Source organism: Cryptomeria japonica, chromosome 3 (genome assembly GCF_030272615.1).
Source record: "Cryptomeria japonica chromosome 3, Sugi_1.0, whole genome shotgun sequence".
NCBI lineage: Eukaryota > Viridiplantae > Streptophyta > Pinopsida > Cupressales > Cupressaceae > Cryptomeria > Cryptomeria japonica.
This window is the reverse complement of record NC_081407.1, coordinates 60,584,797-60,602,822: the sequence shown is the minus strand read 5'-3', so window position 1 is coordinate 60,602,822 and position 18,026 is coordinate 60,584,797. Positions and strand designations below refer to the sequence as shown.

The window sequence follows — 18,026 nt, the reverse complement described above, 5'->3', positions numbered from 1 at the left end:
TAAGAGTGCAACAAATAATAGTGTTGATAGTATTTACTTCTTTCCAATCATTAGACAAAATTCTAAAGATCACCACAGGTTGAGTTCGTAAGTACAAAATAGGTTCACAACCACAAACTAGATCTAGAGTGGTGAGATCGAACCAACATAGTGCAAAAAAGCATATTCTATTTCTAGTTCACATACAGAAATGTCTAAAACATTTACAAATTCCAAGACACATCAACTTAATTATCTTATTAATCGATATTCATCTTTAATCATAAAACTATGTAATTCTCATTTTATTAATTATACGTATAACATAGTTATACTTATTTTCTAAAATCATTTCTACAATTCAGCCTAAACCCCACATTATATGTTTAAATTAATCTATACTCATTGATCATTCTTACTTAATCGAAGGTTCCTCTTCAAATCTATATATTGAGCTTCAATGGTGGGGGATACATTATTTTACATGATGTAATTGATTTTCTAACAAATGTACTAGAGACGCAACAAACGAATGAAATATGCATAGTTTAGTGATAATTTATTCACTAAAATATTGTGAGTAGTAAATTAATGGAATATGGTTAAAAAAGGGTATTTCAAAAAGTTATGAAATGACAAACCGTACACGTATTGACATAGCAGAGTGGTCGTTTTTTGAGCATTTGAGTGGGAAAATTAGTTAAAAGGAAACAATGCAGTTTGCAGGCCATTACCTTGGGCAGATACAAATTGTCGGGTGAGGAGGATGGGCATGCATTTGTCTCTACTTGTATATTATGTGGGGATCTTCAAATTCTCTGACTTATTCGAAAATGGCCATTAGATTGGGCCTTTCTTCTGCCATGGCTTACGTACCATTTGGTTGGGTCTTTATTGCACAAGATACAAATATATTTACCTAGGAATCCCAACCTTATTTTATATGTTTTTTTGGAAAGTCCATATGGCTCTCTTCAAAATCATCTTTTTGTCTTTCCTTCATCCTCCCATACATTCCATATTCATTAATAACATATTCTTTACATTTTGGAGATTTCAACCCATTTAATACCATTCCTACCAAGAGGGTGCGGCTATTCTAGCTCCAAAACATACCTTTCGTACAGCATGTTAGTGACAGGTTAGTCAATCAATCACAATTGTTAATTGCAAAATCGACGGTGTAAAATGCACGACTAACTATCTTTACAGACAAAATCTTATGCAAGCATGCTCAAATGTTGATTCAACCAAATTATTCACTTATAGACAAGAAAATTTAGAGCATATGAATATTGAATGATCAAAAAAAATATTTCTAGCATAATAGATGTTTGATCTATTGATCAAAAAGTTCCAAAATTATAATATTAAATAGCTTTCATGCTAAATATTATAAAGCAATTGTCTTATGCAAAATAGATAAACCTTTTCCAACCCCTAATTCTAATGGTAGATAAACCTTTTCCAACCCCTAATTCTAATGGTAGATACAAAATATATAGATTTTACCAAAACTTTCAAAATCCATGTGTTGACCAAAAACTATTATACAAACACCGATCTAGAGATATATAGTTGTAAACCGGAAACAAGGTTCCAAAATGTATAACTTAGATGATAGGATATTCTTTGGAGATACCATCTAAGGGCTACATCCCTTTTAGGAGATATAAGTATATGAGATAGATCTATTCAACATAATAGATGACATAAATGATATAGATGACATATATGATATAGATGGCATAGATGACATAGATACGATTAATAAGAAATAGATAAATATAATAAAAAAATATACTTGCATAAAGGAGATATAAGGAATTCACTAAATATAAATTGATATTTGAATACAAATACATCCAATTATTGGGTTTAATCTATATATGCAGAGTTCATTTTGATCTAAAATCAATAGGATTCAAAATATTTTTGTGTTACCTCAATAGGACCAAGTCTAAGTTAGAAAGACTACAATAGTGGAAATCCTTTGGGAACAAAACTTTGGTCTATATCCCTCATATTTCTTGCTAACATTGGTTCCATTATCAAGACCTTGGTTAGATTTTGTTAGGAGAGAATTTTGATTTGGATCAAAAAGAAAATAGGAAATAGAAATAGACATATGAATGATAATTTTTTTGTCTTCTTGATTCTACACTATGAGAGGGGGTTAGGAGCCAAGAGGATGGGATATGGAATGGGGGGAAAGGTCCAAACAGACTTATGAAAATATGTGACCACTAACATAACCAAGCAAGTAACCACCATGGGATACAATATAGGATTAATGAAATACCAAATCCAAAACACCCATGGAAAAAGGTAATAATAAGAACTTAAGAAAAATCAAGGAGCAAATTAAATCAAAGAAGAAAGAGGCAATGACCAGCCCTAACAGAGAAGAAAGACATAAGAGAAGAAGTGAGCACCCTGTGAGGGTGTTTTTGATCGCACCACTATGGGTGCTTTTGAAAGAGGAGAGAAAAGAAGTAGAACCACAGAAGATAAGATCCTGAAAAGTACAAGTTCATACTTAGATAAAGCACAAGGGTTAATAAGCAATATAAAGACAACTATGGATGGATATGAAAGGAAGAGGAGATTATTCTTAGGGGGATGTAGCAATGAGGCTCCGACCCTACCACAACTCTCTAAGGAAGACTTCAACAATATTAAGATCAAACTAGATGATAGGTTTAATGAGTTCCTAAAAAACTATAGAAGTAATTGTTAGAGTAAAGTAATTAATTAACTTTACTTTCCTCTTAAGATTTCTCTTTATGCATACATTAGTCATTTAATAATTAATATTTAATTATTAAATGCTCTCACCTTAGGGTTAGGTTTTCCTTTCGGTGTTGATCTCCTTTATAAGGATTGATCTCTTGTATTATTGTCATATTCTTGATTCATTTTTCTCTGATAATAAATCTTTTCACTTTGTCAGAGCCAAAACCCTTGTATTCGTTCTCTCTCTTTCTCTGTGGCAGGTTTCTTGCATGCAGGTTTCTTTGGGTTCTGTGGATTTGTATTTCTCAAATCCTACATGGTATCAGAGCTAGATCTGCTACAACTTGTTCAGACTTTTGAAAGATTTTGAGATCCAGGTTTTGGTTGCATCAGATCTATGTTTGTCTTCTGTTTTTTATTTTGGAATAGGGGGTATTTTTTTTCGGTGCGCTTTGAGCCCAAATAGACCTCACCGTTGAGCTCGTAGCACCCAAAAACCCCTATTTTCATATAAAATTCGTCCAATTTGGACACAGTTGCTCTAGAAGGCAAATTTTTTTTATGCCCCAAAGCCGTACGGCCCCAGGGCATGCAACACGAGGTGGAAAATTCAAAAAAAAAAAAAAAAAAAATTAAAAAATGCAGTTTTTTAATTTAAAAAGGGCGCAGCCATTTAGAGGCACACACCGCCGGTGCGCCGCCGGGCGGACACTGCCCGGCCATCGCCACCGGCGGTTCCCACCGGCCGCGACCAGGCAGCCACCGCTGCGCCGTCGGTGAAACCCACAGCTCGCGTTGCCCGCGTGCTGCCCGTGCACCGCCCGCCCTTCGCTGGAACCAGCGGCACCGCCCCTGCGCCGCCACCGGCCTTGCACAAGCTCCTGGTCGCCTAGCAGACCAGGGGCCCATTTTTTTTAAGCCCTTGAGGGCTAGCAGGGCCCATCTAAGCCTTTTGGAGCTGTTTTACAAAATCGGGCGTCCGATCTCTGTTTTTCGAAAACGAATAGGCATTGGAAAGCTGACTCCGAGCCCGTTCTAATGGTGTAGGAATTTTTTCATATTTCTCCAGTTTGATTGCATTTTTTCGCAGTCAAAGTCCAATGAGCCTTTTTGCACTCCGAGGGGCATAACTTGCTCGTTTTTGCTCCGTTTTTCGAAAGCGAATAGGCATCGGAAAGATGGTTCTGTGCTCTTTCCAGATCTGTAGTCTATTTCATCAGTAAATTCTTCAGGTTCTCATAATTGTGTCTCAACCCGTTACTGCTTTCTATCATTTTTCGGCTTTCAGTTTGTACTGGGGATTAGTTTTTTGCATTATGGGGGTGTTTTTTTTCTTGCTTTCTATTATTTACATCAAAAAATGAGAATCTACAAACACCATAACAAAACAATCAAACCCCTTCTGCATCTTCTGTCTAGTTCTGAAAGACCACTTAATAATAATTCAAAAAAATTCAGAGCAGTTGAGGCACAGTTCACAGGATGGTAGACAGACCTATTGAATCTCTCACACCGCATAATTACCACACTTGGAAGAGTCGCATGATGACTCTTCTCCAGTCTAGAGGGTTATGGTCCTATTTGGATGAGATTCAACCTCAGTTGACACGTCCCTTTGAGGTTATGCAGCACAGGAACGATATGGATCAGGCTATGGGATTGATGGCTTTATACATTTCCGACAGTCTCCAGTTTCATCTTGAGGGTTGTCTCACTCCTCAAGCCATTTGGACCAAGTTTGAAGGACTTTTTGGCACTATCAACAAGTTCAGAGCTTTGCAACTTGAGGCAGAGTTAACTTCCTTGGTACCTGATTCGTTTCCCTCTATTGAAGACTTTTTGATGAAGTTCAAACAGCAAAGATCTATCTTGCAGGGTTGTGGTAAGACTAAGACTGATACAGAGTGCATTTTCGTGATCCTCTCCAAGCTTCAGGGTCCATTTCAGATCTTCTCTTTGACCTTCTATTCCACCATGGATGCCTTGGGTGCTCGCCATGTCATGCCTTCTTTTGAGGTCTTTTGTGATCATTTGACTCGTGAGCAAGCTAAGCTTAAGCAGTTGGATTCACTTTCAGATTCACAGAACCAAACATTGGTAGCCCAGTCCTCCAAAGGAAAACAGAAGCAGAAACCAAAGCCTAAGAAAGATTCAGAGGCTAGTGAAAATCCCTCCAAGCCACCACCAAAGTTTGATTTAAAACCACAGTCCAATTCTAAACAGGGCAAATCTTCCAAGTCTGGTGAGTCTTCCTCCAAGACTAAGAAGAAATCTGGTGATCCTTGCAGTTTTTGTGGCAAGGAAGGACATCCCGTTTCCAGGTGTTGGAAACGTTTAGAGGTTTTGGACGAAGCCATGCAGCAGCATAATATCAGTGCACCTCAACCTCCTTCACAGCCCACAAGGAAAGGTCATGCTCTTTCTGCACGAGCAATGTCCTCCGCATCCACTTGGATTCTAGATTCTGGTGCTTCTCACCATATGACACACATAGAGGATTTGGTCACCGCTCTTGCCCCTACAGGCACTAGACATATTGCAGTTGGTGACTCAGCACAACTTTCCGTTCAGGGTTCCGGTACTGTTTCATTGGATGGTGGTTGTCTACAGGATGTACTTTTGGTTCTTGACATTTCAACAAACCTTCTATCCGTTTATCAGATTTGCCACTCTGGCTCTGGTAAGATAATTGAGTTCTCACCTCATGATGTGGTTATTCGAGATCTTCATGATCCTGACTTGGTTGTGGCTACTGGGAGTGTGGATTCTGCATCTCACTTATATAGTTTTGATGGCTTTGAGAGTTCAGACACTGTTGGTTCCTCTCTCATAGCTCATGCAGATTCAGTGAGCAGGCTTTGGCATGAGCGTTTTGGCCATGTCAATTATAGATATCTACAGCAGATAAGTACACAGGCACTTGTGATTGGGCTTCCACAGATTTCTTGTACGGATGGTGTATGTCGTGGTTGTGTTCTTGGCAAACATCATCGAGATCCTTTTCCTAAGGGTCGAGCATCTCGTGCTAGGGCAGCCCTAGAGTTGGTACACAGTGATCTTATGTCCTTTCCGACTCCTTCCTTTTCAGGGGCCCGTTATGTGCTCACTTTTATTGATGACTTCTCCATACGTACATGGGTGTACTTTCTTAAGTACAAGTCTGATGTCTTTGACTCCTTCAGGATTTTTAAGACATTTGTGGAGAAGCAATCTGGACTTTCTATCAGGAGGATACGCACAGATAATGGGGGGGAGTATGTAAATCAGGCTTTCAGAGATTTTTGCACTAAGCATGGTTTACAGCATCAGTTTACAGTTCCTTACACCCCTCAGCAGAATGGTGTTGCTGAGAGAAAGAACAGAACCTTACGGGAGATGGCAAATTGTATGATACAGTCTCAAGCTATGAGTTCTTCATTTTGGGCTGAGGCAGTCAATTGTGCCAATTATATTCAGAATCGGATGCCTCATAAGGCATTGCGACATATGACTCCTGAGGAGGCTTGGACCCATGTCAAGCCTGATGTTTCTACATTCTGAGTTTTTGGTAGTGAGGCTTGGGCACTTATTCCTGATGCTCAGCGGAACGCCATGGAGAGGAAGAGCCGACCACTCATATTTGTTGGCTACTATGAGGATGTTAAGGCATACAGATTGTTTGATCCTGATTCCAGAGAGGTCCTATTTCGACGGGATGTCCAGTTTGATGATTGCTATCCTCAGATGGATTCTCCATCCCCAGCTTCTCCCTCATTGCCTACTCCTTCCTCTTCATCTCTTGAGGATTACTTATCTCTTGAGGATGATGTAGATGATGATCCACCATCTCCACCACCACCAGTTGCTCCATCTTTGCCGAGGTGAGCCTGTGATACTGTTGAGGCAGCTCGTTCTTTGGCAGGTGATCCTTCAGATACTCGTCGCACTCGTGCTCAGACATCTGGTTCTAGCCTTTTGAGTCATGCCATTTCAAATGATCCTCAAAAGTTTTCAGAGGCGACAGGACACCTTGAGTGGGATAGGGCCATGGATGAGGAGTATTCTTATTTGATGAAGAATCATACTTGGGATCTTTGTCCTCTTCCTAAGGGAAGAAAGTTGGTTCGGTGCAAGTGGGTGTATCGTACCAAGTATGCTGTAGATGGTTCTATTGATAAGTATAAGGCCCGTCTTTTTGCGAAGGGGTTTTCTCAGGTAGAAGGTATTGACTACTCTGAGACCTTTGCTCCTGTCGCCAAGATGAATTCTATACGCCTGGTACTTTCACTTGCAGCTTCACAGGGATGGACAGTGTTTCAGATGGATGTGAAGAGTGCCTTCTTGCATGGAGACCTACATGAGGAGATCTATATGGAGCAGCCTCAGGGTTTTGTGCATGACACTTCTTTGGTTTGCAGACTTCGATGTTCATTATATGGTCTCAAACAAGCCCCTCGGGCTTGGTATGAGAAGATGGACTCTTTTTTGCTTTCCTCCCACTTCACACGCTGTCATTCCGATCACACTGTGTATATTCAGCGTCAGGAGGGTGATCTTTTGATTCTTGTGCTATATGTAGATGATCTCATCCTTACAGGTAGCTCATCCTCCATGATTCAGAGTGTTCAGAGAGCTTTGATGGAGCAGTTTGAGATGATAGATCTTGGTCTCTTGCACTTCTTTCTGGGTCTACAGGTTATTCAGTCTTCGGATGGGATCTCCATATTTCAGGAGAAGTATGCTCTTGATATGCTTCACCAATTTGGCATGCTTGATTGCAAGTCTACCCCCACTCCATTTCAGTCAGGTGTTGTTTTGTCTTCCACTTGCTCTACTCCTTTAGTAGACCCCACTTTATATAGGCAGTTGGTTGACAGTTTGTTGTACCTGACCCATTCTCGTCCTAATCTTTCCTTTGCGGTTGGCCTTGTCTCTCGGTTCTCCCATGATCCTCATGAGAGCCATTGGCAAGCAGCCAAACGTATTTTGAGGTACATTCGGGGCACCACTCATTATGGCATTCACTACACTTCAGGATCCCCTCACATCATTGGCTTCACTGACTCCGATTGGGCTGGTGATGTCAATGATCAGAAGTCTACTTCTGGCTTCATTTTTTGCGTTGGTTCTGGTCCTATTACATGGTCTTGCAAGAAGCAGTCTGCTATTGCATTATCATCTACAAAGGCTGAGTACCGTGCAGCAGTGTTAGCTAGTCAGGAGGTTTTATGGCTTCGGCAGTCGATGACAGAGTTTGGGTTTCCTCCAGATTGTCCCACTACTCTTTGGTGCGACAATCAGAGTGCCATTCATATTTCTCGCAACCCAGTGGAGCATCAGCGGACAAAGCACATTGAAATCCACATGCACTTCATCAGACAGTTGATTCAGGATGGTTCTCTCATCTTGGAGTATATTCCTACAGAGGAGCAGGTTGCAGACATCTTCACTAAACCTTTGGCATCTCCGCGCTATCTTTAGTTGTGCTCTATGCTTGGGGTGAAGGAAGTTGTCCTTGGGGGGTCTCAGTGAGGCCTTCCTTCCTTTATGTTTTCTTTTTAGCATGATTCTTTATCTCTTTTTGGAGAGGAGTTTTTTCTCACTGGGTTTTCTCCTTTACTCCACTTTATAGAGATTTTTTTGTATTCGGGTACCTGATCAGGCCTTGTTGCCGGGACCCTCTTTTGCATTGTAGTTCCTTTGCTTTCTTCTGCATTGTTTGTAGCTGCATTGTAGCTCATCTTAAGGGGGGGTGTTAGAGTAAAGTAATTAATTAACTTTACTCTCCTCTTAAGATTTCTCTTTATGCATACATTAGTCATTTAATAATTAATATTTAATTATTAAATGCTCTCACCTTAGGGTTAGGTTTTCCTTTCGATGTTGATCTCCTTTATAAGGATTGATCTCTTGTATTATTGTCATATTCTTGATTCATTTTTCTCTGATAATAAATCTTTTCACTTTGTCAGAGCCAAAACCTTTGTATTCGTTCTCTCTCTTTCTCTGTGACAGGTTTCTTGCATGCAGGTTTCTTTGGGTTCTGTGGATTTGTATTTCTCAAATCCTACAGTAATCACACATGTAAGTGACAAATATTTGGAGCAATTGGTTAATATGAGTATAAGTGGATTAAGGGAAGAAGAATTAAAAATAAATAAAAAAATTAATCAATAGCTAAGGATACAGGTGCGACAAAGTGACATGTCATTTAAAAACCAAAGAATGAAAATAAGTTTTTAAGAGACACAACCCCTAGACCAAATCCCATCTACCACCAAGTACAAAAGTAGGAGAATAGTGTTAGAAATATCACCATTAAAAAATAAAGAGAAGAGAGAAGAAGAGAGAGTAGAGAACCAAGAGCAAGCAAAAGCAAACAGTGAACAAGACATCCCTTAGAGTGAGAGACTAGGGGAAAAATATTTCAACATAAAATTAGCAAGAGATAAGGGGAGAGAATATAAGACTTGGAATAACAATAGGAAGGATCAGAAACCAGTAACACAAAAACCACAAACAAACTAGTAACCATATATAGAACAACACATAATCTGAAAACAAACTCACAAGCAATGGATATAGTCATTGGGATTCCATTGTTTGGCACTAATACCATTGAAGCAACAAAATGTTGCTTTATCTTGGAATCAATATGGGACAAGATAGGAAATTTGTGGATAAGGAAAGATTAATAGACTTTGTAGGATCCTTAAGAAAATATTAGTTAGAATGGTATGTCAAACATTAACCTAACCTGAAAGGAAAAATTATAATAACTTTGGTACACCAATAGTCCCTACCAAGAGTGTAACCAAGATGAGGAATCTAACACAAGGCAATGCAACTGTAAAAGAATATGAGTGGAAGCTAAACAAGCTATGCAAGATACTAGAAGAACCACTGACAAAGAAGAAAAATATTGAATGGTTCATCTCTGGATAAAATAGATGCATTAGGTGATTAGATGGAAGGGTGTTTTATAAATATAAAGATATTACCACTATTGTAATAACCCACTTAACTTAATTCAAAAAAATCTCATTTGATTTTTTTTTTAGATTGATGATTACTTATTACCACTTATTCTTATTTGTGTTTGATTCAATCGCATACTCTGGGCATCTATCCAAACGGGATAGGCATCCATCCAACCGGGATGGGCATATAACCATACGGATTAGGCGTCTGTCCATACAGGACAAGGGGTTTCATCTATCCAATTAGAGATAGGCATCGAGCATTTCCTATTCTTTGAATAGATGCCTACTATGTTTGGGTAGATGCCTATCTCGAATTGGATAGATGAAACCCCCTATCCCGTATGGATAGATGCCTAATCTGTATGGTTAGATGCCCATCCTGGTTGGATGGATGCCTATCCTGTTTGGATAGATGCCCAGAGTATGCGATTGAATCAAACACAAATAAGAATAAGTGGTAATAAGTAATCATCAATCTAAAAAAAAAAATAGTTGAGTTTTTTTTTAATTAAGTTAAGTGGGTTATTACATGTGGTATCAGAGCCAGGTTCAAGTCTAGGCCTTGAGCTCACCTCAACTTATGCAATCTTGAAGAGTATCTTTGAAGTAGTTGGAAGTAGTAGAGATAACTTGATTGAATATTAAATTTGAATTTTAAGAAAGACCTAGATGGTAAGGAAAGTGGAAGAGAAAAGCATACCACCACAAGGAGTCAAAGAGAAGTTAGAAATGATGGAAATCAACAAGAACAAGGAGTGAAACAACAATGAGAGTTGAAGTTATAATCAACGTATTAAATGAGCAAAGGGATAAGATTAGTAATGACATTGAAAAAGAGAAGTGGGACTTAAAATGAGGATCTTGGCAATGATCAGAAAATGAGATGGATGATAAGAGAGAAAATAATATGTTGGAGCTATCTAAAGATTTGAAGAAAATGACCCCACCTAAGTAGATGGAAATAAAATTGGTGAAGGAGCAAAAGATTGGTTAAATGAAATGGAAAAATAATTTGATTAAAAGGACATTAGTGAAACTACTAAGGCATTATGGGGTCCCTATCAACTTATCAAGGTAGAAACTAGTTGGTTGATTAACACGAAGGAATAAAATGGGTATACCAAGGATATAACCACTTGAGATCAATTTGTTCACCATTTATTTAAAAGATGGCTATCAAAAGTATTCTTTGATGAGAAGGTGACATAATTTCATAATCTTTGACAAGGGACCTTGACTATTCAACAATATTGGGATAAGATCACTGAATTGCTAAAGAACGTACCTATGTATCAAAAGGATGAGAAGGGTTAAACCAAGAAGTTCATTTTGGGTTGAATACCAACATAAGGGTAGAAGTTGATGAAGTAAGTACTTGAGAAATCTTTAAATTAAGAAAGGAATATTCAAACCCTAGTAGAAACAAGATAGAACTTTAACAAGAATCTTTCATTCAAAGGGAAGCATGAATTCAAGGGGAACTCAAACTTCAACAAGTATCAAGAGTTTAATAAATCTAAAAGGATCCCACCTCCTAATCAAATCAAAGGGATGGCTACAATAATAATAGGAGAAATTATGATGGAAATGATCAACAAATAGGATAAGTTATTTACCAAGGTTTGATGAAGCAAGGAAGGATCCTCCTACGAGTCGAGGAAATAACAACAAAGCTATTCAGAGTTTTGGAAAGACGCCAATACCAATTGCGCAACAAAGAGGTTGATCAATGCAAAGTATAATGGAATCAATATGATGCTACATGGAAAGACATGAGTGAGATACAACAGATGTTTTTGTAGTCACTCAAAATTGGTCATCACTCTTACATTGCTAACCTAATTCTTAGCATGTCTTCTCTGTCACATTTGATTTTCATCATATGTTGGCATTGTGTCATTCCTCTAGTTTCAATTCATTTCAAATCCAACCCTCATCAATCTCGTTCAATCACATTTGGTCCTCAGTCATTAATTATCAGCCTCAATATCAATTAATATTATCAAGTCATTATCAATCAATCTTATCAGTCTCTTATCAAAATCATTATCAATTTTGGGTCTTTTTCGATCCTTTGTCCTATTTTGTTGTCAAATTCAGTCAATTGTCATTAATTTTCATCAATTATTAGCCAATCAATCATCACTATTGGGACTTAATTCATCATTAGGGTTGGTATCTTAATTTATTCAAATCATTTCCCCTAGGTTAATTAATTAATCCCCTCTCTTACTAACATGTCCCTTTTTGAATAAATAAATATATATTTATTTATTCACCATATTTTTGTCCATGTCACAATTAATATTTTTTTTAATATTAATTGGCTAATTTGATTTTATGAGTGAAATTAATAATTAATAATTATTAATTTCCACCTCACTCAAATGTCTTCACTGAAGTGATTCACTTTCTAAAAAGTGAATCACTTGTCTCCTCTCTCAAAGGCAAAGTTTCCAAACTCATCTTCCACTTGCCATCAAAATGGCAATTTACCAAGAGACTCCCCTTTGCATGCGATGTCAACCATCAGATTGAATCGATCTCATCTGTCGAATTCTTGTCTCATCTCTCTCCAAATTCTATAAATTGGAGGCCTCTTTCAATCATTTAAGGACCACGTCTCTAGTATCCTTACGCTATCATTTTCGAATTATAATCTTGCTTGCATACACTTGCATTTTGGAGGTGAGATCCACAATAATTTGGAGGAGAAAGATAAAAATGGAGGTCAAGGAATGAGCTCAAATATATGGTTTGCATAGTATAATAGTGTTTTTATTTCCTTCTTCTTTTGAATTTTTTGCTAGAATTATCATATACTAGGTTATGTTTGTGGTTGCATAGCTTATGATGTATTTGATGTTTTACAATATTTTTAGCTACATTAAATGGTGAACCCGACGTGAAAATGCTTCGATCTAATATTTGTTTTGAATGTTTTGTGAAGTTGCAGATTTTTTTTGTGGAGAAATTGTAGATTTTTCTTCTAAAAAAAAATAGTCATAATCAATTGATCACGTAAAAATTTTTGTGTAGAATTAAAATAAACAATTTCTGGGTATATTAGATCACATTTTTACCTTTCCAGATAATCTTACGGTTTGTGATTTGGATAAATATTGAGGAAGTTATGACATTTTTAATTATGCTGCTGTAAATGGTCAAAATTTTCAAAAACAAAATCATGCAACCTTCATCTAGATTAATTTAGCTTGGCAAATTAATCATGCATTCATGCAAATTTTATCTAGATTAATCTAGGGTGGTAAATTTGATAAATTTCACATAGATTAATCTAAGAGGACAAAGAATCACAACTTTTATGGATTAATTTTGATGGTGATTCATTTCTCTTAATTCTCTAACATTCTTGGTAGCTTTGTGGCAAAACGCTTGACAAAGAATTATTTCACAAACTACTAATGAATTGTTTGCAGGTTCGCTAGTCAAAGACCAAACAAATCAAACTCCTAACTTAGTGATTTTGCAGGTTGCCTTATATTCCAACTAAACTTTGTGTTTGTGATTTTTAATTAGGCACCTAGTATGTTTGCTAAGTAGGATGGAATGAACATGTGTTCACTTTTCTTGTCGAGTTTGACATTGGAGTAGGAGAGTATGCTCTCATCCTTCTTAGGGTGATTAGAAATCCAGACCTTCGATACCATTATCATGTTTTGGATTGTTTGTTACCTTTAGAGGGTCTGCCTTCCCAACCATTTGCTTTATTTTGCAAGCAAGTGACAATCGTGAGAGGGGAACGACCCAAAGTGAGCATAGCTAGAGTACCTTGGCATTTTAACTCACTATAAATAAATACCTGATGGGCGAAAGCTTTGAAGGAAGGGTTACGTGGGAATTGTAGTTACTTGGGAAGTGATGAACCTTGGACTCTTTCTCATATCGGCATCTAAGTAGGGCCTCACGGTCTAAATCGTGCTTGCGCGACTACATTTATTTGGTATCTTGGTGGGCCTGTGTCTCAATCACGCTTGCATGATACCAAGGAGTAGCGCTTAACAAAAATCCTTATTAAACACCTTGTATTTAGAGGCCAAAATCCTTCTAGTTGCTTGAGAAGCAAGAGTTCGGATACTTGGAAGAGATACTAAGTTCACCATGGGGAGATTTCCATGGGGACTGATGCTTGGCTGCCCTGAGAAGTGAGTGCCGTGGAGGGGAGCCCGTGGTGTCGAACATCTATGTATTCTCCTTGAATCTCATAACGAGTCTACCTCTCAAGTACCTACTGTCCTTACCTACCATAAGAAATGTGTGAATGAGCATGATTGTCTTGAGTCTAAGTTAAAATATCTTGTCTTCTTTACTTGTCAAAAGTTGAATTATACAATTGTCACAAAACATCATTTGTCAAACAAGTCCAAACATTGTCCAAACAAGGTTTTAAAAAAAGAACATTCATTCAACAAAGTTCAAAACATTTTCAAAACATGGCTTTCAAACACATTGAAAAACTTTGTCTCAACATTCATGTCACTTTAGGCTAGGTTTTGCATAGTCCAACTTAGGTCCTAGGGCATATTATCATCTCCCTTCATTTTAGTCCTTTTTATTGCAACCGTCCTCATTTTGCACTTAGGTTCAAAATCATTTCCCTAAGTTTGCATTTCATTGTCATATCCAAGATAGATTTCCATTTAGGTGACATTCGTGCATTATCCTTGTCATGCTAAAATTAGGTCTTGCCTAGGTTGCATTTTGCATATTCCAAGTCATTGGTCTTCGCATATCCTTATCATTGTATTGTCATCTTGTCTTGGCTTCATCTTGTCATATCATATCCTTAGATCATTTTCATGTCATATCCTAAGTCATTGTCATAATAATTGCCTTCTTGCATTTAGTTTCAAAAATTTGGTTTGTCAAACTTAAAAAAAATCAAAACTTTGGATGATACCCTAAGTTGTTGTTAAGAAGTCTTGACCTTGTCTAAAACTTGTCCTTTTATTCATATCATTTTTGTCAAACCTAGCTTAGTATCTAAGCATATAGGTGAGACATTGTCAACTTGTCCTATTGTCATTTGGTCCTTTGTCCTTTAAGGTCTTGGCTTCATTCCAACTTCCCAAGGTTGTGTCTTTAGCTTTGCATTCCAAAAAGTTTGTCCAAATCTTGAAAAACAACAAAAACATAGGTTGCATTCTTGCCATAGATTGCATTGTCATCCTTTTAGGTTACATTTGTCAATCCCATTAGTTTCATTTCATAGTGACATGTTTGTTGAAATGAGGTCTCAACCTTCTTACGAAGCCATGTCATCACAATTGAGAAATCAACCATGTCAATCCAATCTCTACATGTCTCAGAACTTGGATCAAACTTTTTATGATGAAACAAGTCTCCAAATACAAAAACTAGAGGAGAAACTAGCTCAAGAAAAGGAGATTTTGGAACAAAAAGTGAAAAACATTGAGAAGAATAGATCACAAATGTCCAAAATGTTTCAAAAATTTCCAGGTTGAAATCCAAATATTGAGCCAATTGATGTAAGATCTCTTATTGAATGATCAGACATACCAGCTCTCCTCTCACAAATAGAGATGATGAAACAATTTTAGGAAAAGAGACAACAACATTATGTGCCTCCACATCAAGAACAAGAAGGTGTTTACTATCAATCATATTTTCAACCATCACAACCAATTGTTCAACAACTCCAACATTTCCAATAGACACAACCAATTGTTCAACAATTCCAACATATACAACCAACACAACCAATGGTCCAATTTCAACAATATGTCCAACCAACTATACAATGTCCACAAATAGTTCAACCAATGGTGGAATATCAACAAGTTCAATCAACATATCAATGTCAACAACCACAACCAAACATTCAAAAACAAAGGTTGCAACACACACCAAGCCAAATTTTGAACATGTCAAACCAATTTGATCAACATCTAGTTCAAAATCAAAACATGACATCAAACCAAGACCAAATTCTTGCCGAACAAGTTCAAATTCCAGATACAACCATGTCAAAACCTCGAAAGAAAGGTGGTTTTATTGCAAGGATCTTGAGGAAATTACCAAGTGAGTTCTTTGAGGAAGATCAAGATAATACACTTATGTCTAGCAATGCCTCATCCCCCCACAAACAAATTGACTCTCCAGTGGCATCTATCCCTACACCTTTAGAAGTTTTGCAAGAACCTTCCATATTGTCCTCATCAAACAATACACCCAAGGATGAAATTATCCAAGAGCTATCCATAATTGATTGCCAAGATAATCCAATTCATGATGCACATCCTTGTCATGTTTCAGAAATACAAGACCCAATGCCGCCATGCACTTTATTGCCATTACCTGTTTTAGAGGACCCCATTCGAAGTCCCTCTTCCTCATGTTCAAGCATTGATTCCTTGTCAGAATCCTCCATGCATATCCAAAGTCCAACCTCATGTCAAGAGGATAATTTAGAGCACGAAGAAATGAGTCCTAAAGAAAATCAAGATCAAGATTCTGAAACCTTATCATCCCATCCAATTGTTGACCAAGATCCCATTTCCCCAGACACTCATGATGATTCCCCTATTCTTGTCCATCCTATCCAAAGCCCTATTGACACTCCATTCCCCGAGCAAGCTCAAGATATCCCATTCCATCCAATCCCAAACGATCCCCTTCCATTTCATGAAAAAAATGTCCTTTCAAATCCCATTGGCATTCCACTTCCTAAGAAAGATCAAGATATCCCTTCCATCCTTTCTGATGATCCCATTAAAAGTCAAGAGCAAAGCACCTTTAAAGAGGATTCCAATGATCTTCCTCCTTTTCAAGATCAAATTATTCCTTTAAATCCTCCACAAGATCCTTTTGTTCCTCCATCTCCTTGTCTTAATGCTCCATATACACTCCAAGATCACATTTCTTTTGATGATCCCATTATTTCTCCCATTCCATCTCTTGAAGAGCCTGTCATTGAACCATGTCCACCACACAATCCTAGTCCCCCTCATGATCCTAATCCCCCTCATGATTCTAATGTGTCAGTGTAAGATGTTCATGAACCCTCGACATGCATAATGGGTTCTTCCACTTTGGTGCAATCCATTCCACTTCAAGATCTCATTATTTTTCTCATATCATATCCACCTCATAATGGACTCGCGTCTTCTTCCCAAAGAAAAGAGTATCCTACAAGTTAAGATATTCATAAAGGCAAAGGAGTAGATCTCCATAAGCAAGAATCCCTTAATGCTAAAGAAAATATTAAGGGTCATGGCCTCAGTGAAATTCCTTAAGACGTGGGTACCCCTACTAAATCCAACATCCCTTCAAAATCAAAACATACACCTTCTTCATCATACTTTCCATCCATCTTAGGTCCTTATATCCCTTCGTCCTCTATGCAAGGTCGAAAAAGGCACACATCCTTGAGTAAATTTCATCAATCCAAAATAAATCCATTTCATTCATATCCATCCATGCATTCCTTTCCCCCTCCAAGCAATTTGGATGCCAAGCATAAAAGTCATAAGTCTAAAAATCCACATGTATTCAAGGATCAACATGTCCAATCTAATCAACATGTCAAAGCAAAGAAAAATTTGATCTATAATGAAAAGGAAAAATCAAAAAGGTCACAAAGGCCCATTGCTCAAAAAGAAAATTCAAAATATATATGGGTTCTTAAATCCCTTGTGTTGGCAATGCACTCCAAGGAACCACAAAAGCATGAAAAATAAAAAACCATGTGGATCCCTAAGCGGCTCCTTGAAGCACAAAATCCTAAAGAAACATCCAACTTGGCATCCAAAGTTGCTATTCCTCCATCCAAACCTCACAAATTTGTTCCGCCATCACCTCCTTCTTCTATTTTGGGTCCTTATGTCCGCAAATCCCTAGCTATTCCTTCATCAAAATCTCAATATCCAAAATACATTTTTCCTCCATCAGTCTATCACCCCTCAAGGTGTGTGCCAATATCAATCTTGCCAACATTTCTATCTAGTGAAGCCCAATTCTTCCAATACCCTATCCATTATCCAATGCATATTTTCCATCCTTCGATCCCTTTGATCCAATCCTGTACATAAATCCTTGCCTTAGTTTCATCTTATTTTCCATGTCCTTATCCTACCAACATATTTGAGCATGCTTTTAAAGGTCATGGTCCATTTTTTTTTTTAAGGCTATTATCCAAACAAAAAGATGTTTGAGTCCTTCTTCCATCCCCTATCATGTGTCCATCTTCTATTGTAAAAGTCAAAATACAAAAAAAAAAAAAAAAAGTGAGAAAAAAGAAAAAGACAAAAGAAAAAAGTAAAGCAAAAATAATTCGTCCACTGGTGAAAACTTGGCAAACAAGCACCT

General features: G+C 37.5%; 1 protein-coding gene across 1 annotated transcript in view; it reads right to left on the bottom strand.

The window, feature by feature from the left end:
• Positions 1-3,369: 3,369 nt before the first annotated feature.
• LOC131873953 (uncharacterized) overlaps positions 3,370-18,026 on the bottom strand; it is a 61,695-nt gene continuing 47,038 nt past the window's right edge. The window contains exon 2 of the mRNA XM_059217137.1: positions 3,370-3,673. Within this exon, the coding sequence (XP_059073120.1) occupies positions 3,370-3,673 (304 nt within the window). The remainder of the gene's footprint in view (positions 3,674-18,026) is intronic.